This window comes from Engystomops pustulosus, chromosome 1 (genome assembly GCF_040894005.1).
Source record: "Engystomops pustulosus chromosome 1, aEngPut4.maternal, whole genome shotgun sequence".
Classification (NCBI taxonomy): domain Eukaryota; kingdom Metazoa; phylum Chordata; class Amphibia; order Anura; family Leptodactylidae; genus Engystomops; species Engystomops pustulosus.
In genome coordinates this window covers 65891902-65912812 of record NC_092411.1, presented here as the reverse complement: position 1 = coordinate 65912812, position 20911 = coordinate 65891902, and the positions used below count along the sequence as shown (strand labels likewise).

At 40.4% G+C, this 20911-nt stretch overlaps 1 protein-coding gene across 1 annotated transcript in view; it reads left to right on the top strand.

Annotated features, from left to right (window-relative positions):
• Positions 1 to 18097, top strand: part of WSCD2 (WSC domain containing 2) — a 212850-nt gene extending 194753 nt beyond the window's left edge. The window contains exon 9 of the mRNA XM_072142674.1: positions 15879 to 18097. Within this exon, the coding sequence (XP_071998775.1) occupies positions 15879 to 16231 (353 nt within the window). The 3' untranslated portion in view covers positions 16232 to 18097. The remainder of the gene's footprint in view (positions 1 to 15878) is intronic.
• Positions 18098 to 20911: the final 2814 nt, after the last annotated feature.

Sequence of the window (20911 nt, the reverse complement as noted above, 5' to 3'; positions counted from 1 at the left end):
TTCCGACTTCATGCTGACCAGAGAGTTTTTCAACAGGCCAAGCAGCGGGATGGTGAGGCTGATGATGGCGGCATCGCCACTGACCATCTGTGTTGACTCCTCAAAGTTACTCAGCACCTGACAGATATCAGACATCCACGTCCACTCCTCATTGTAGACTTGAGGAAGCTGACTGACCTGACTACCAGTTCTGGTGGAAGTTGACATCTGGCAGTCTACAATCGCTCTGCGCTGCTGGTAAACTCTGGATAACATGGTCAGTGTTGAATTCCACCTCGTGGGCACGTCGCACAACAGTCGGTGAGCGGGCAGTTGGAGGCGGCGCTGCGCTGCCCTGAGAGTGGCAGCATCTGGGCTGGACTTCCTGAAATGCGCACAGATGCGGCGCACCTTCGTGAGCAAATCAGACAGATTGGGGTATGTCTTGAGGAAACGCTGAACTATCAGATTTAACACATGGGCCAGGCATGGCACATGTGTCAGTCTGCCGAGTTGCAGAGCCGCCACCAGGTTACGGCCGTTGTCACACACAACCATTCCCGGCTTGAGGTTCAGCGGTGCCAGCCACAGATCAGTCTGCGCCGTGATGCCCTGTAATAGCTCTTGGGCGGTGTGCCTTTTGTCGCCTAGGCTCAGCAGTTTGAGCACCGCCTGCTGTCGCTTAGCGACGGCACTGCTGCTGTGCCTAGAGCTACCGACTGATGGCGCCGTGCCCACGGATGGTAGTTCGGAGGAGGAGGTGGAGGAGGGGTGGGAGGAGGAGGAGGCATAGTAGGCCTGAAACACCTGGACCGAGGTAGGCCCCGCAATCCTCGGCGTCGGCAGTATATGAGCAGCCCCAGTGTCAGACTCGGTCCCAGCCTCCACCAAGTTAACCCAATGTGCCGTCAGCGATATATAGTGGCCCTGCCCGGCAGCACTCGTCCACGTGTCCGTGGTCAGGTGGACCTTGTCAGAAACGGCGTTGGTCAGGGCACGGATGATGTTGTCTGACACGTGCTGGTGCAGGGCTGGGACGGCACATCGGGAAAAGTAGTGGCGGCTGGGGACCGAATACCGAGGGGCGGCCGCCGCCATGAGGTTGCGAAAGGCCTCGGTCTCTACTAGCCTATAGGGCAGCATCTCCAGGCTAAGCAATCTGGAGATGTGCACATTAAGGGCTTGGGCGTGCGGGTGGGTTGCACTATATTTGCGTTTCCGCTCCAGCGTCTGGGGTATGGAGAGCTGAACGCTGGTGGATGCTGTGGAGGATCGTGGAGGCGACGATGGGGTTTTTGTGGCAGGGTCCTGGGCAGGGGGCTGACTAGCAGCTGACACAGGGGAAGGAGCAGTGGTGTGCACGGCCGGAGGTGAACGGGCTTGTTGCCACTGAGTGGGGTGTTTAGCATTCATATGCCTGCGCATACTGGTGGTAGTTAAGCTAGTAGTGGTGGAACCCCTGCTGAGCCTGGTTTGGCAAATGTTGCACACCACAGTCCGTCGGTCATCCGGTGTTTCCTTAAAGAACCTCCAGACTTCTGAAGATCTAGCCCTCGCCGCAGGAGCCCTCGCCACGGGAGCTTCACTAGTTGACACATTTGGCGCTGATGCACCAGCTCTGGCCCTGCCTCTCCGTCTGGCCCCACCACTGCCTCTTCCAACCTGTTCTGGTCGAGGACTCTCCTCCGTCTCAGAAGCACTGTGTTCACCCGGCCTCTCAACCCAGCTTGGGTCTGTCACCTCATCATCCTCCGATCCCTCAGTCTGCTCCCCCCTCGGACTTCCTGCCCTGACAACAACTTCCACACTGTCTGACAACCGTGTCTCCTCATCGTCGGACACCTCTTTACACACTTCCACTACGTCAAGAAGGTCATCATCACCCACAGACTGTGACTGTTGGAAAACCTGGGCATCGGAAAATTGCTCAGCAGCAACCGGACAAGTGGTTTGTGACTGTGGGAAGGGTCCAGAAAACAGTTCCTCAGAGTATGCCGGTTCAAATGCCAAATTTTCCTGGGAGGGGGCAGACTGGGGGGGAGGAGGCTGAGGTGCAGGAGCTGGAGGAGTGGCGATTTCGGTGACATGGGTGGACTGCGTGGAAGACTGACTGGTGGTGGACAAATTGCTCGAAGCATTGTCAGCAATCCACGACATCACCTGTTCGCACTGTTCTGGCCTCAACAGTGCTCTACCACGAGTCCCAGTAACTTCAGACATGAACCTAGGGAGTGTAGCTCTGCGGCGTTCCCCTGCTCCCTCATCAGCAGGTGGTGTCTCACCCCGCCCAGGACCACGGCCTCTGACCCTTGCAGTAGTTGGACGCCCACGTCCCCGCCCTCGTCCTCTACCCCTAGCCCTCGGGTTAAACATTTTTAAAATGAGAGTTATAACTTTATTTTTTTTTTTACTTTTTTTTTTTTTGTGTTTTTTTTTTTTTTGTGTTTTTTGTTTTTTTTTGAGTTTTTAAAACCAAACAATGCTATCCTATTGCTATGGCTATTTTCTAGCCAAGTATCAAAGCACACTACTATGCCAGATGAGATGACACTGAGTTAGTGCCTAATTGAAATCCAACCCCTACTAAATTTTCCCACTTCGGTCTTTGCTATGGATATGTGCGTCACTAAGCGCAGAACACAGCGGTCGCAAGTCTCACTACAAATTGCTCAGAATTGGCTAGTACATGCACTGCAGAAAGTACAGCCACCAGCAGATCAACCAGAAATCAAATATATAGAACGCTACTGTATGCGTAAGTAAGCTCTTTGTATTCTCCTATGGCTATTTTCTAGCCAAGTATCAAAGCACACTACTATGCCAGATGAGATGACACTGAGTTAGTGCCTAATTGAAATCCAACCCCTACTAAATTTTCCCACTTCGGTCTTTGCTATGGATATGTGCGTCACTAAGCGCAGAACACAGCGGTCGCAAGTCTCACTACAAATTGCTCAGAATTGGCTAGTACATGCACTGCAGAAAGTACAGCCACCAGCAGATCAACCAGAAATCAAATATATAGAACGCTACTGTATGCGTAAGTAAGCTCTTTGTATTCTCCTATGGCTATTTTCTAGCCAAGTATCAAAGCACACTACTATGCCAGATGAGATGACACTGAGTTAGTGCCTAATTGAAATCCAACCCCTACTAAATTTTCCCACTTCGGTCTTTGCTATGGATATGTGCGTCACTAAGCGCAGAACACAGCGGTCGCAAGTCTCACTACAAATTGCTCAGAATTGGCTAGTACATGCACTGCAGAAAGTACAGCCACCAGCAGATCAACCAGAAATCAAATATATAGAACGCTACTGTATGCGTAAGTAAGCTCTTTGTATTCTCCTATGGCTATTTTCTAGCCAAGTATCAAAGCACACTACTATGCCAGATGAGATGACACTGAGTTAGTGCCTAATTGAAATCCAACCCCTACTAAATTTTCCCACTTCGGTCTTTGCTATGGATATGTGCGTCACTAAGCGCAGAACACAGCGGTCGCAAGTCTCACTACAAATTGCTCAGAATTGGCTAGTACATGCACTGCAGAAAGTACAGCCACCAGCAGATCAACCAGAAATCAAATATATAGAACGCTACTGTATGCGTAAGTAAGCTCTTTGTATTCTCCTATGGCTATTTTCTAGCCAAGTATCAAAGCACACTACTATGCCAGATGAGATGACACTGAGTTAGTGCCTAATTGAAATCCAACCCCTACTAAATTTTCCCACTTCGGTCTTTGCTATGGATATGTGCGTCACTAAGCGCAGAACACAGCGGTCGCAAGTCTCACTACAAATTGCTCAGAATTGGCTAGTACATGCACTGCAGAAAGTACAGCCACCAGCAGATCAACCAGAAATCAAATATATAGAACGCTACTGTATGCGTAAGTAAGCTCTTTGTATTCTCCTATGGCTATTTTCTAGCCAAGTATCAAAGCACACTACTATGCCAGATGAGATGACACTGAGTTAGTGCCTAATTGAAATCCAACCCCTACTAAATTTTCCCACTTCGGTCTTTGCTATGGATATGTGCGTCACTAAGCGCAGAACACAGCGGTCGCAAGTCTCACTACAAATTGCTCAGAATTGGCTAGTACATGCACTGCAGAAAGTACAGCCACCAGCAGATCAACCAGAAATCAAATATATAGAACGCTACTGTATGCGTAAGTAAGCTCTTTGTATTCTCCTATGGCTATTTTCTAGCCAAGTATCAAAGCACACTACTATGCCAGATGAGATGACACTGAGTTAGTGCCTAATTGAAATCCAACCCCTACTAAATTTTCCCACTTCGGTCTTTGCTATGGATATGTGCGTCACTAAGCGCAGAACACAGCGGTCGCAAGTCTCACTACAAATTGCTCAGAATTGGCTAGTACATGCACTGCAGAAAGTACAGCCACCAGCAGATCAACCAGAAATCAAATATATAGAACGCTACTGTATGCGTAAGTAAGCTCTTTGTATTCTCCTATGGCTATTTTCTAGCCAAGTATCAAAGCACACTACTATGCCAGATGAGATGACACTGAGTTAGTGCCTAATTGAAATCCAACCCCTACTAAATTTTCCCACTTCGGTCTTTGCTATGGATATGTGCGTCACTAAGCGCAGAACACAGCGGTCGCAAGTCTCACTACAAATTGCTCAGAATTGGCTAGTACATGCACTGCAGAAAGTACAGCCACCAGCAGATCAACCAGAAATCAAATATATAGAACGCTACTGTATGCGTAAGTAAGCTCTTTGTATTCTCCTATGGCTATTTTCTAGCCAAGTATCAAAGCACACTACTATGCCAGATGAGATGACACTGAGTTAGTGCCTAATTGAAATCCAACCCCTACTAAATTTTCCCACTTCGGTCTTTGCTATGGATATGTGTGCCACTAAGAGCTAAACACAACGGTAGCAAGTCCCCCTGCTAATTCCTCACAAAATGGTACTAGATGCAAATTAAAATAAAAAAAGTAGAACGTTATTGTAGCCCTAAGAAGGGCTGTTGGGTTCTTTGAGAATCACTCCTGCCTAACAGTAAGCTAATAGAACACCCTAACGCTTTCCCTGACCAGCAGCAGCTCTCTCCCTAGCGGCATCCAGACACAGAATGATCCGAGCAGCGCGGGCAGCGGCTAGTCTATCCCAGGGTCACCTGATCTGGCCAGCCAACCACTGCTATCGACGTGTAAGGGTACCACGTCATGCTGGGTGGAATGCAGAGTCTCCTGGCTTGTGATTGGCTCTGTTTCTGGCCGCCAAAAAGCAAAACGGCGGGAGCTGCCATTTTCTCGAGCGGGCGAAGTATTCGTCCGAGCAACGAGCAGTTTCGAGTACCCTAATGCTCGACCGAGCATCAAGCTCGGACGAGCATGTTCGCTCATCTCTAGAGATAACCATGGTTAAAAGAAGAGAAACAATGATGCCAAGCACCAGCCTCCTTTTAAAGTGTCCAGTGTTTTGATTCTTACTTAATCATGACAGATTGATCTCCAGCCCTGTCCTCATCGACATCCACACCTGTGTTACTGGAGCAATCACTGAAACGATGTTAACTGCTCCTTTTAAGGCAGGCCTGCAATGAAGTTGAAATGTGGTTTTGGGTAAAAAGTTCATTTTCTAGGCAAATATTGACTTTGCAATTAATTGCTGTTAAGCTTTATAACATTCTGGAGTATATGCAAATTGCCATTATAAAACCTGATGCAGTAGAATTTGTAAAAAATTACATTTGTATCATTCTCAAAACTTTTGGCCATGACTGTACAGTTATTCATCATCCTTCATCATACACAGATGTATCACTTAATAATACCACTCTTGGGGTTACATGGGGAAGAGGAGGTGTTCTGTGATATCTACCATTAAATATATTCTTTCTTGTTACTCTTCAAACAATTTACACCATTTGTATTGGCCAATGTGTAGCACAAGCACCTATTTAGAAATTAGGCCAATTTACACAACAGACTAAAATAATACAATCTTTATTTGAAATTTTTACACCATCATTACGGTTGTAGCACTGGTTAACATAACTAAAAGTGCATTAAGCTATGTCACAAAAAAGGATTAGCTGACACTTCACATCTGATTAAGGGGTTAGGGTGATCATGTTGACCAGTGCTACATCTGTATGTAATTTTTTTTGTAATTACCGTATATACTAGAGTATAAGCCAAGATTTGCAGCACACTTTTTGTGCTGAAAATTCCCCACTCAGCTTATACTCGGGTATATAAAAAAATAACGGAGTGCTCACTATTCCGACGGCCCGGGCAGCTCCTCTTCTATCTCCTTGCTCGCAGTGGTTCTGTGACAGTGCCTTTTCTTTCTTCAGGCCGGTGCCAGGTTGATGACAGCTCTGTGCGCACGGCCCGGATGGTGCACTCTGTGATGTCTTACAGAAAATTGGTGCAGAATATAGCTGGAATGTCAAGTCTGTTGCATTTGTAAATGGTGGCACATAGGATGCTCCCAAATTATTAAGTGTCTTTTTATAATTCTTATGTTTCTCACATCAGTCAGCCAAAAGATCTATGGTATGGCAGTAAAAACTTTTTTAAACTTTTTATATTAAGTAATTCTTGTTTAAAAGTTCAGAGCTATTTTGTTAGGAAGATGAAAATAAGCTTGGCTATATTGGTCAATTAAATTGAGAACAAGCTGTTTCAATAATTTGGGATACATTTCTTAAATTATGCTTAATGAAAGGAAACATTGATATGATGAATATGTTCTTGGCAGACAGTACATTTGGTAAACATTGGCTTTATCTTTGAAAACCAATACTAATACAATCACTGTAGGGCTTTCTTTTTAATGTACATTGTACATCATCCATATTTTTGTGTGCTTGTGCTGCCAAGGACAGTACCTGTCATATAGGATATGTCACTAACCTCAGCAGAAGAACATTTTGAGAGGGTGGCCACAGGGAAACGGTTGTTTTACTTTCAACAGACATACTTCATAGTGCTAGTTTTGAGAGATGCCATGCGGTAGACAAGAAGAGATGCTTGGTTGATTGAAAGTTGTAAAGGAAAACTTGGAACGCCTGTAGTGCAAGAAAACATGAAGAACTAGAGTTTATAGATTTCTGAACACGTTCATATAAAAAAAGATGGTTTATGGGCTATGATCAGTTAAAGCATTTTAAGTAGGAGCATTTAAAAAATGAACTACATACATAGCCATAAATTTAATATAACCGATTAAATGGAAAGCAAAACATTTGTCCTATGTCCTAGTCCTATGAACTAGCTTCACAGTCCACAAAAGTCAAAGAAACTTCAGGTTCTTTGGAGTGTCCATCTTGAGAGGTTTTGGCTTAAAATCAGAAATGTAATTCATCCACACGGCTAAATCCATTAAAATCCTTCTTTATTGTAAACACACATAACAAGAATGGGCACAAAAGTGATCCACTGGTTTCGACGCGGTAGCGTCTTAGTCATGATCCCATGAAATGACTCAAATGACTGAAATGAGAAATGACTCTCAATTAAAAAAATTGATTCTTCATGAAAAAAAAAACAGAAAGGAAATTTGGAACTTTTGATTGTATTCATGAATACAAACGCAATGCTCCCGGAAGATAGATTCGTCATGGACAGTTGGGAACACATGATTCTCCATATGCAGCCATATTATGCACAGGAATTTCTGCTGATGAGGTAAAAGGCATTTCTATTAAAAGATGTATATTGGTAAATTATACAATATCTTGTCCCCCACACAAATTAAAAACAACTTAAAGTAAAGTGACAAACGCCTTTAAGGGTGGATACATCTGTATGTTAGTCTTTGAAAGGTTTTGATCTGCTACATTGTGAAAAATGGTTCTACATGTATGAGTAGAGTAAGTAATCTGTATGTATGTTAAAGCGTCACCATTATTTTAGATACTCTACATATGACGTTACTCTTTAAAAAACAGAAGAAGTAGGGTCTGAGTATTGACGGACACAGACAGATGAGGGCCTTCATCTTATCAGATAACAAAGATTTTATAATGAAAATACATTGCTTATTTCACACTAAAATGAAGAATGAAAAAGTACCTAGCACCTTGCCAACACCAAACTTAATTTTTGGTTGAAATAAGTAATGGATTTTCATTATAAAAACATATTAGAAAACAGTTTAAATACTGCTGCAGGAACCTGTCATTAGGTTTAAAGATTAAAACCTGATGACAAGTTTCATTTGATAATATGTTATCAATGCCTGGCCATTGTTTATTTGAAATATTGCAGCATGACCAATTTTTGCATTTTTATGTAAGTGAGCTGTGCAAGAATTGCTCAGTGTTGAGCCTGAAATATCTTTAAAATGTGGACGTATGAAAAAGGCACAATTTTTGGCACAAATTATGGTTAAAAACGTTGCAAGTAAACTCCAGTCCTGGCCAGGCATAGTAAAAACTTTAGAAGAGGTTGTAAAAGAGTTAGCAACTTTTGTGTGATTTTTTAATAGAAAACCACAAAAGCCCCACAGACTCACCCGTCTTATATATCATTGTATTTAAGGCTGGAAAAAGAAAGAAAGCCATCCAGGCCTCTCTTGAACATGTACATAGAGTCCGCCATAACGACCTCCTGCGTCAGAGAGTTCCATATTCTCACTGCTCTTACAGTAAAGAACCTTTGTCTATGCCCCCTGTTCTGGTCACAGGCCTAGGTATAAAAAGATCTTTGTACTGTCCGTTCAGGTATTTGTACATTGTAATGAGGTCTCCCCTCAGTCGTCTTTTTTTAAAACTGAATAATCCCAAATTTTGTAATCAGACCTTGTAGTAGAATCAGTTCTTCTCTTGATATGTTCCATAATTTTATTTGTTTTGCAGCAGATTCCTGGCTCTGCTCACTAAAATTAAGTTTACTATCCACCAATATCCCCAACCTCTAAAATAAACCAAACAAGTCCAAAACCTAGAAAAACCAAGTATATACATGCACAAATGACCTGACTAAAGGTAAATAACCCCTACATGTTACATCAGTGTTTAACCAATAGTAAGGTTGCCTAACATAAATTTGCATCAATTGTCCTACACCAACTTCTTGTGTCCAGACTACATTGTTTCCAAACATTGTCTTTATTTTATGTACATATGTTATTGCAAATTGAATGAGAAAATAAAAGGTCATTAAATTAAACGAATTTCACATGTATTCATGAAATTTCCATGTCACAGAATGATAATATGGCTTGGTATCCTTTCATTTTGGAATATCATTTGAATCTTTGTGTGGGTGTCAAGTGTCAGAATCTGAGGGCAGAAATAATTGTTTTTGAGGAATGGTTTATAATAATATGAAAATTACATTAGCTATAGCAAGGTTACAGTTAATATAATAAAACACCCTGTTCCAGCCGAGCCACAATGCTAAACAAAAATAATGGTTCAATTAAAAATGACAGCGTGGATTTAGGACCATGTTCTACAGATATAAAGCTGCTGCTGAAATGTATCAATGCAAAAAATAGCTTGTGGTGCTGAAACTCCGGCGCCATATGTGCCCTTGAGAGAAATTGATTCCCTTAACAAGCCGCTAAAGAAAGCAAAGGGATTATGTATATGAGAACTATGGAAAGACGAGGACACCCACAATATTGATTGATGAATACCTGCATGGAATAGAACAGGCAGAGATTAATAGCAGTGGAAAGCCAAAAAGATGTGTACAAAATACCAGCTCCTTCCAACAATATCACCAAATTGGATACAAATGAGGTTTTTTTTCCACTTTTTTACAGCATGTATTCACGTTTTGTTACTCTTTATATGACATATACTAATGTGATTAAAAGCAGTTAATACATGCAAGTAAAATTAAATTTCAAGAGTAATTGTGGGATAGATGCATTAAATAGAATCTGTATTTCTGACATATTTAGGGGCTTGTTTTTAGATTGTTCACTATTTAGGAATGTATTTCTGTTATTAGAGCCCATTTCATCCCACCACATATATCAAGTGATTCTGTCCTTTTGATGCTTCTAGTGTCTTCCTACTTGGCCTGGCAATTCTAGGGCATATCCCACTCCACTCGTATAGTTCCTGGCTGTGCGTTCCTTCATGAATCATGAAGTTTTCTACTGTAGAATAGTTACAATTTTGTGAAAATTAACCTGTTCCCTAGAATTGAAAACTATTTTTTGCTGCTATTGCAAATAAACAGTGTGTCAGACTGTAGAGCGTGGGCAGGGGCATAATGGTCTCACACATAAATTTTGTTTTGCGCCAGGAGACTTATGTATATTGCAGCTGAAATCTATGCCAGCACCTAGAGTGGTTTTCAGGTTTGGGCACATGAACTTGCCAAAATGATTAAGAGGCATTTATCACTTCATCGCAGCACATCTATTGATTATGATTGGTGGACTCTAATATATTGGCCCCGATATCTTTATTCCACTGACAACCATGTTAAACCCAAACTATTATTTTAGTCTTTTTACTTTCTCAGAGGCAATTTGTAGTATATGGAAATGATGTAGACATTTATGATGTGAATATACTGATTTTACAACAAAAATTTTTCAATTTAGATATCCAAATAATTGCATACATTTAACATTTTATATTTAAATGTTTAGCTTTAGCATTCAAAGTGAACCTTTCACCAGGAATGTAATTTAGCCAGTGACAAGTTATTCTAAAGTTATTCAGATTTCCAGGTTATCCAGGTTCTAATACCCTATGCTATACTGATTTTAAAAATACCTTTGTCAGCATTCTGAATCATTTCAGTACTTTATATAACTTTAATTCACATTACCTGGCTCCTTGCCAGGAGCTGTTGCTTGTCCTGGGCTTGGTGTCCTCTACTCCGTGTCATCCTCCCCCCCTCCTGCCTGCTCATGCACATGACTGGTAGTGGGGAAGGGGAAAGAGCAGGATGAGTGTGGTGGAGAGGAGACTGACACAGGCACACACAGGATGCTACTGCCTCCTTCCCGGGGACTCACCACATGCTGCTGGCAGGGAGCCAGGTAATGTGAATTAAACTTATTTAAACTACTGCAATAATGCAGAATGCTGACAAAAACTTTTTAAAATGAGTTAAGCTCCAGTTTTCTGTCGGACTTTGCACATTCTTTTAGGTGCAAACTGCTTGCACAGGTATTTAAGACCAATTTAGCATTTAAGACAAATTAGCGGACGTTCTGGTGCTAAGTCGGGCAGTGTGCCAGATTTAACCTGTAATGTCCAAAAGAATTGTGTTGTACGGCGCATGTTAAAGGACCAAACAAAAGTGGGGTGTGCCTTATTCATGAAGAATGTGCACCAGAAATACTGAATCTTGATTGTAAACCACTAGTGTGGTGTGCTAACAGTCCACAAGATGCAAAATATTCACTTAAAATACACAATAAAATAACGATTACAATCAGGAAATGGTTATGATGTAACCAGCATTATACCCATCCACATAACACCCATCCCTTTTATGGAACAGGTGACAACAATGAACATGTGCAAATACACCAGACTGGTCAAATATCGATCCAGTTCACAATACAATCATATATTCCAATAGTGGCTAAAAACCATCTAGGATAAAACAAAGTTTAACAGAACCAGAAGGCCAAGCATGTGTCAATTAGTCCAGCCTGTAATAAGGGCGAATGTGGGATGAACCCCACACGTATCACCACAACTGTGGCTTCCTCAGGGGTGACTGGATGTTTCATGAGTGAAATTATTTATAGGTATGTGTCCAGTATTTCTGCTGTGATCACTTGACATATTTGTACAAGGGGTTTGCTAGCATTCTTAAAAAGCAAATTGTAATGTATAATGAACAACCCTATTTGGGCAAAAGGGAGGTAACGATTAAAACAAACTAATGCAGCCCCTGTTTCTCTGGATGGCTGAAATCCGGAATCTGGCGCCCCCTGTATTATACACAGGCAAACTGCATTTATTGCAGTTTGCATTGTTGTTAGTCAATGGATCTCATTGGGGCACATTTACTTACCCGATCCCGTTGCGGTCCCACGGTGCATTGTCCGACGAGGATTCATGCGCCCCAATTCCTGCAGGTGTTGCTGCTGTGCCGAGGTCTGCCGGAGTTCACCTTCTTCTTCCTGGTGCATGTGAGTGCTTGATCTTGCAACACAATTCATTTTTTTAATTCTGCGGTTTTTCTGAATCCGTCGGGTTGTCCGAAGGCCACCTCCCCCCAATCTCTGTTGCATGCAAGCCGATGCTTATGCGCCACAATCCGATCGCGTGCACCAAAAACCCGGGGCAATTCGGCGCATAACGGAAATATTTGGGAAACCCGACAATAGTCTGTCTATCCAGGTATTTAACCAAATTTGCAACTGAATAAACTACTTATGTATAAATAATACACATTCCAACTTCTTGCTTCAAATATTCTTGCATTCAGGGTTAAATACTTTCCAGCACAGGAAAGCATCTTCACCCTGTCCCACCTAATAGCCCTAATAAATGAGCAGGCTTCAAACTTCCATTTGGCTACATCTCCCAATTGACTTATTCTCTGTAGAGAACAGAAACATTAATCAGGCATTTCACAAATTACAGACGCTGACTCACATTGTCTGCCGCTAATGTCCTCTAACTTTTCGGATACAAAAGCCTTTTCTTTTAGGATTGAGTTTCACAGGTCTGTGAGTTTTCCATGTCAGTCTATTTTCTATGTATTATATGGTATGACTTCTGAAAGTGGGTAAAAGTACATCAACTGCATGAAAAGTATTTGTTTAATAAACCTTCAAGACAAAGTTTTTAGTTTTCTCTTAGTTTTTGCTTAGTTTTTGTTTTTCCCTCCACTTCTTCTACAAGCCCTTACTTTTTGAGTTTTTTTTATTTACACAGCTAAGTAAGTGCTTGTTATCTGTGATACAAATTGTATTTTCTAGTGGCAACATTTAATATTCAGCGCCATGTACTGGGAAGCTGGAAAAAAAAATCGGAATATGGTGGAATTGGCAAAAAACATATTTACGCTATATTCTGATGGGCTTTATTTTTACGGCTTTCAATGTGCGGCTCAGATGACACCTCTTCTTTATTGCTTGGATCAGTACAATAGCAGCAATACCAAATTTGCTAAATTGTACATATGTCTTAATACATTGAAATTTTTTTTTAAATCTTTGAATTGGCATGCATAACCTCCTGATACTTCAGTGTACGGAGGTGTGTAAAGTGTAATTGTTTCATGATAGGCTGATGTTTTCATTGATACCATTTTGAAACTGTATGACCTTTTGATCACTTTTTATTAAAATTTTCATTGGAGGCAAAATGTGAATACTGCTTTAAGGATACATCACTACTATAACCATTCACTGGCCTCACTGGCTACATTCAGACAAACGTGTGCCCGCCGTACCGTACCACAGAGGACACACATCGCGTGGATGAGGAGGGGGAGCACTGCCATAGAGATGCATTGTGCAATTGTGCATGGCGCCATAATATGGGGAAAGATCCTACCTTTTCCCCGGGTACGGTATGGTGCCACTCATGTGCTGCACTGTACCACTCCATACAGCTCTGTGCACCCCTTGCAGGCCAATGGGTGACGTATATACAATGTATATACAGCGGCCATATATACATTTCCCCCTCACCCCCCACGGCCTTGTGAATGTAGCCTTAGTCTCCAAAGCTTAGTTGTAGACCAGTAATAGAAAGTCAGATCCAAACACACACAGGACTACACATTTCTATCTCACAGATTGTACTATTCATGTCAGTATCTTTGAGTACATTCTGAGTGAATTTATTAAAGATTGCAGCAGTATGCTTTCTGACTTTGAACTGAAAAGAATGTGCAAACTGATTGAGCAGTCTGCACTACTTTTGATAAATGTGGCCCTGGGTGTTGTTTAATATAGACATCATTGCTACTTGGTACCATCCATTAGATAAGGTGCAGGGACTACAAATAGAAATTGCAGACAATAAAACTGCATATATTCACACCTGGCAGCTTATTCTAAAATGATATAGTACACTTTAAGAAATAAGTGTCACAATATCTTAAAAGGTTTACAAAGCTATTTATATAGCTCTAGAACTCAACCAGTGTGAAAGTCATTATCGCTAAGTGAACCAGATTTGGATCAATGGTGAGTACTCTAAGGAATTGCTAGCCTTCCAAAATTACTCTAAGTCCAAAAACTTTCCTCACAAAACTTAAAAAGAAATAAAGGACTTGTGTAACTTTTAAGTGTTCATGTTATGTATATTTACCTAACAGCTGTCCCTTGTATACAGCCAGTGCATGTCCCCTTGTATACATCCAGTGCCTGCCCTCCTGTATATAGCCAGGGCCTACACCCTTGTATATAGCCAGTGCCTGTATGGCCTATATATAGCCAGTGCCTGTACCCCCCATATTTAGCCAGTACCTGAACCCCTGTATATAGCATGTGGTTGCCCTCAATCCATATATAGCCATCAGACACCTGCCCAGCATAAAAAAAACTGTGTACTCACCTCTCCGATGCGCCCGGAGATCATCTTGTATCTTCAGCTCCAGCCTACGGCTCAGTTTTCGGCTCCCCATGTGGTCCCATCACATACATCATAGTGTTTGCCAATGGTGGCACACACTCTATGATGTCGGCAAGCGGCTGACATCATGGTGTGTGCGACGCAGAAGACAGAAGAGGACCACTGCATTTAAGAAAATTAAAACCTTCTGTACAAAATTTTTTTCATTTTGCTATCTTCTGGAGCTAATTTTTTGCAGGATGAGCTGTGGTTTTCTACCATTTTAGGGACTGTACAATCTTTTCATCACTTTTCACTACATTTATATGTTACAAAATGGCAAAAAAGTGGCACTTCTGACATTTGGACGTTTTTCTGTTATGGAGGTAAGGAGGGATTTGAAATTTTTTTATTACATTTTTTTTAACTTTTTCTTTTTTGCTATTTTTCAGACCCCTAGGGTACTTTAACACTAGGTTGTCTGTTTGATCCTACCATATACTGGCATACTACAGTATAGCAGTAAATGGGGATTTTACACGTGATCTATTAAAATGTGCCCCTGGCACATTGTAACTGATCTTCAGAAACCATACAACCTCAGGTCTTATAAAGACCCAAGGCTATCATGCTGACAGATTGTTGCTCCCTGATGACATCGAGCCAAGATGGTGGCGTCCACGCACTGTCCAGCAATGCATGATGGACTAATACGTTACACTTTGGTCAGTGGTTAATTTCCTCTGCTAGCTATAATTCCATTTTATTGTTTATATGTTTTTTAAGATAAGATACAATAAATAGCCATGACTAGCTCGCAGTGTCAATTCACCTGATTGGATGTTTGGCAAAATGTCTGGTTCACACAGATGAAACCCAGACCTGAATGCAAACATTGAGTGCGCTCATCACTGGCTGTATTTAATGACCATATTTGCAGCTTCCTGCCCCCTCTCACCTGTATACAAAGACAAATTGAAAAACTGCAGTAGCATCCCTCACTTTCCCTTATTTTATGATTTTACAAGATATATCTGTTGACTATGAAAGTAGCTACAAACCGGTAAAGGGGGTCTACAGGAAACTGGTAGGTGAGAAAGATGTCAGTGTACACCATTAGGTCATATATATTGCTGTGTGCTACTAAATAGTTTTTAGCTAAAGCTAAGCATGTGAAAACATATAACAGGCACTTGAAAAGGGCAAATACTTTTTCACATGTCTTAAATCCTATACAATGTATCATGTTAAGAATAGAAAGTTTTATTATTTGTCTTTCCCTGACCACTATACAGAGCATGGAGTTGTCTGCTTCTGCAATTGTGTTATACTGGGACCAAACAGCTGAATGGTCTATTTCCACACTAACTAATATATTTCTTTCTTTTTCATTCCAGAGTGGCCTGAATTTGTGAGTAATTATGCACCATGGTGGGCTACACACACTCTGGACTGGCTTAAGTATGGAAAGAATGTGCTAGTTGTACATTTTGAGGACCTTAAGCAAGATTTATTTATTCAACTTAAAAGAATGATCAACATTCTGGGACTCCCAGTCTTAGCAGACAGACTCCTGTGTGTGGAAGGCCAAAAGGATGGAAACTTCAAGCGCTCTGGTCTTAGAAAATTGGAATATGACCCTTATACTGCAGACATGAGAAAAATGATCAGCAATTACATTAGGACAGTAGATGCAGCCCTGAAGCTAAGAAATCTCAGTGGTGTTCCAGAAGACTACTATCCAAGATGATGACACTGGTCAGTTGAGAACATCTCTGGGGCAATGGTTCCCAGCTGATGGCTACTTCCACCCAGTGGGTGGCTTGATGACATTCTGCTGCTAATAACTGTCAAAGATTCTTATGTGCATGAAATATGATCAACAAACAGTGCTTCAAATATTTGGCAAGAAGTTTAGACATGTCTTGTTAGAATTTATTCAGTTATTTTCATCTCAATGCAGATGTTCTGCATGAATTAAGTTTGTGCTGATAGATACAATTGGAAATTCCAAGATATACAACTATAAAGTCAGCAAAAACATTTTTTTTTCTTTCATGTGACAATTTTTGCTGTTATTAGGAACAGCTTGAACACTCTATTGTCATAGAGAATAATAATTGCACAATTCAGCTAAAAATATCATGATTTGTTAGTGCCTATAAATCACAGCCCATGCACAATTGATTTTTACACATATAGTATGCACGAATAAGGATGAGTAGGTCTATACCATGGTCCTGCTGAATGACCAGTGTGTTTCCAAGCCTGAAGTACCCAAGAAGGCTTTATATGTTGGGGTTTTACTGGACCTTGAGAAAGCACTGGTTCACAAAACAACTGGAATAAGTTATTGTTGAGGCATTGCATGATGTAAAATCTAAAGATTACACCTTTGTACAATGCTTGTAGACCAAGGACTTATAAAACACATATAATATATAACCTGATATTGGGTCAGATTTATTACAGTTGTAGCACTGGTTAACATGACTTAAAGTGAGTTAAGGGAAAACATGCAAATAAGTTTTCCAGGATGGGATAAGGAAAATCCCGCCTCTTTTAGCTACCTTGTAAGACAGCTCCCTTGACATCAAGCATGACCTTCAGGAAAGCTTAATGCGATCATGCGGGATTAAAACCAATTAACTCATTTAGGCATCATGGGCAGTCAGTTAAATGGGCAGTTTTTTCTATTCACTAACACTACAGTTAACTGGTCTGGTCAAATGGTTTAACCAGTCATGTTAATCAATACTACATCTGTACAGTCTCAAACCGCAAAAGTATCTGAAGTTGATAGAATAAATCACCCTTGGTTTGACTGTCTAATTTTGTACCACATATTAGTTGGCTTAGTTTACACCAGAAAAATGAACCAAAAAGTTAGTGTTTTTGCATAAGTTTTGGTACATTTCCCTTTCATGTGAAACTATTGGCCTTTTAAATACTATTGACTTCCTTTGTAATTTAAGTGTGACATTATAGACTGCTTTTCGGTGCAGATATACATTTCTGCCTTAAACAGAGTACAAAATCTTTCCCAATATGTATTTTATGGTATATACTTTTATTCTCTTAAAAATGGTGAATATTTTCATCTAACTTTTATTATGTTATATTATAATAGAATATAATAAATTTCCAGGAGAGAAAACAGAGGAATGGTACACAGTGGTTTAAGAAAAGAGTCTTCTGGATTGTGGCATCATATGGAATACAGATATTTAAGAAAATAGGAAAGCTGACCCAGCCTCTAAATATAATTGTGATTGTTAATCCATCCCATTAAAGGAAGGAAATAAGCAGGAATAGGCCAATTTATAGGCCAATTTATCAAAATAGGTATAGAATAGAGAATGTAAACACGATTGTGGGGTCACACAGTAAACAATATTCACATAACAGGGTCTGAAAATGTGCTCATAGACCGTCTTCGGTATAGGAGACAACGTATGAATTGAATGAGAAAATGCCTAAAGCACGAAGTCTATTTGTCCCTTTACCTTAAACAGTAAATAGAATAGGTAATAAAATATAGTTGATGTTGGTCATTTAATAATTGATATATGTTATTTAATAATATTTAGTACATATATAAACATATAATTGTACATGTGGTATAACTAAAAATTCATAATAAAATAAAATAGATAAAAAAATAAAAAATCACAAGCGAGTCCCAAAAACATGTCTAAAAGATTTTGGTGTTAATTTGTATTTGACCCCCCAAAATGGTTTGGGGTTAACCCTGTGTACACTCAATGATGAGACATATGACTCTTTGGAAATTATCTTTGTTACATACTTCAATTGATATATACTTATATCCAATATGTAGTTTAATAGGATTCTATTTGTGTTATGAATGTTACAGTTGAAATAAATGAGCTACTTGTAAATATTTGCTCACGAGCCGCTGACCATTCAGCTTCCATTACAGATCTCGACGTCCTGGAGAGACAACTGGACTTCCTCCTGTTGTTAAGCGGTTACTGTATTTAGTTGTACAGAGCTCCATTTGCATTATAGCCACTTTGTTGTGGCCTTCCTTGAAATTGCATCAGATGCGCCCTCCAGTAAGTATGAAGTTGGGAGCTCCATACAACTGAATACTGTAAATGCTTATCAACAGGATGAAGTCCACCTATGCGCAGTTGTATACCTAGGACACCGATATCTGTAATACAAGCCGAATATGCCGAACGGTCCGCGGCTTGTGAGTAAATATTTACAAATCAAATAGCTCTCTTGATACAACTGTACCTTCCTAACACAAATATGATCCTATAAACAACATATTGGACAAGTATATATTGATTGAAGTCAGTAACAAAGATAATTTCCAAAGAGACATATAGCTGATCATGCCATATACAAAGAGTCAACCCTATACCATTTTTGGGGGAGGCATACAAAATAACACCAGAACCTTTTTAAGGTGTTTTTGGGACTCGCTTGTGATTTTAAATTTTTTTATCTATTTTATTTCATTATGAATTTTTAGTTATACTACATGTGTAATTATGTTTATATATGTACTAAATATTATTAAATGACCTATATCAGCTATTTTTATTACTTATTCTATGTACTGTTGGTGCTTTATTTTCTCATTCAAGGTATAGAATAGAGGGCCAGATTCATCAGGACTTGTATACCTGGAATTTGACATACAAAGCCCTGAAATATGTGCAATTCCTGGCCTATTTTTCCACTTACCCCACTTACACACCAAATAGAGGTGAAGTGGTGTAAAAGAGGGCACCCTGCAGTAGGGCATACCTGCGCACTACCTATAGCATGCGGTCATTCAGGCGAGGACCATGGTGCAAATCTATGCCAGGCCTTACCTGGGGTAGAACTGCTCTGCTAGTGCAGCGCTGCCACCCACCGGCTTTATCAGGAGGCAGGAGACCCAAAGAGTTGAATGGGAAGTTTATCAGGGCTTCTACACCACAAAACTGTCCTAAAACTAGTTAAATACACAAAATTATGCCAGCTAACAATTGGGTAGTTTTGGCCACCTGTGCAGCCACCCGCCAGACACATCAGGAGGTCTAAGCCTCTTTATGTATCTGGAGGCTCCGAGGGACAGGGTTTCCTTCAAACACCGGTGCACGAGCGCATGATAAATATCCCCTGTGTATTTAGGTTAAAATTGCAAACCAAACTTTACAATACAATTATCGTGGTTGACAATTCCTCTGCTGCTTGTCTTGTACTACTTCTGTTTCTCCTTTTTATGTACTAATGTAATGTTGTGGGTGGCAGCTCTAATAAGTGAGACAGTGACTCAACATTAACCTTTTAGTGCAATAAATATAAATAACTGGGTACAGTATGTAGAGCAAACTCAAAGTAAGTATACTGTGAAGTGTATAACTACTGGGAGATGTCACATTCTGTCCTCTAGGATTGCAGCTACATGTCCTATTGCAGTCAAACAAGAGGAGATGGGTGAAGAATTCAGAATGGCATCTGACTACACTGGGATAAGATGAAAAGGTTATTGTAGTGATGGGAACTCGGTGACTTGAGATTTACAATTTTCTTAGACCTTGTTATATGTGAAAATTTGAAATGGTCACCATATTTGTTAAAAAGCTTCAATATGTCCTGATTACTGTTAAACAATGCCAGACATGGCTTTTGGAAGACCAATCCTATTTTCCGCACCACTGAGAACATTGCAATATAGGACATGTGTATCTTTTTATGTGGCTTGATTTTTTTTTTTTGTCTGCTATTGAGAATACCTTTAGTGCATACCCTTTGTTTGAGTTTTTTTTTTGTACCCAAAACAACCCCCCTTCAGAGTTTGCCTTAGTTGCAGTTTCTAAAGTATTGCCCGGGTTATCACCAAATTACTGATGTGGAATTTTTGTGATTTTGTTCAAAAGAGTTGCATAATCACCAAAGAACCTAAGTGTAAAATCCATTAAGATACATCTGACCAGCAAAAAAGCTGAAAGCAGGATCACAAAACCTAACTTAGGAAACGTGTGCCCCTATGTGTTAACTTTCTTCCCAGCCCTTCCCAGAATCACAGCCCAGCCCTCTAGTAAGGATACTTTGGTCTATGTGCCTTTTAGCTTCTCTTTTAGTATAAGCTGGCATGAGCATTTCTCTCCGTCAATGTTTTTCTTCAACAAGATTGCAAATGTAATGTAAAAGTGTTTCTAAAATGCTGCTTTCTTGCCTACTACTGCACTCTCTTGCAAGTCTCATATTTGCTTGTAGCTCATTTCCTTGAAGAAGAGCCCCAAATTTATATTTAAAACAATTAATAATTCATTATTCTTAAAATGAATATAATAAGTATACAAAAGTTGTACAATAGCTGTACATAGATAAAAGAGTGTAAGACAAGCTGAAAGAAAAAAAAACATATCAGTGCTCCCTACTGAGTACCGCTGCCCTAGGCTGC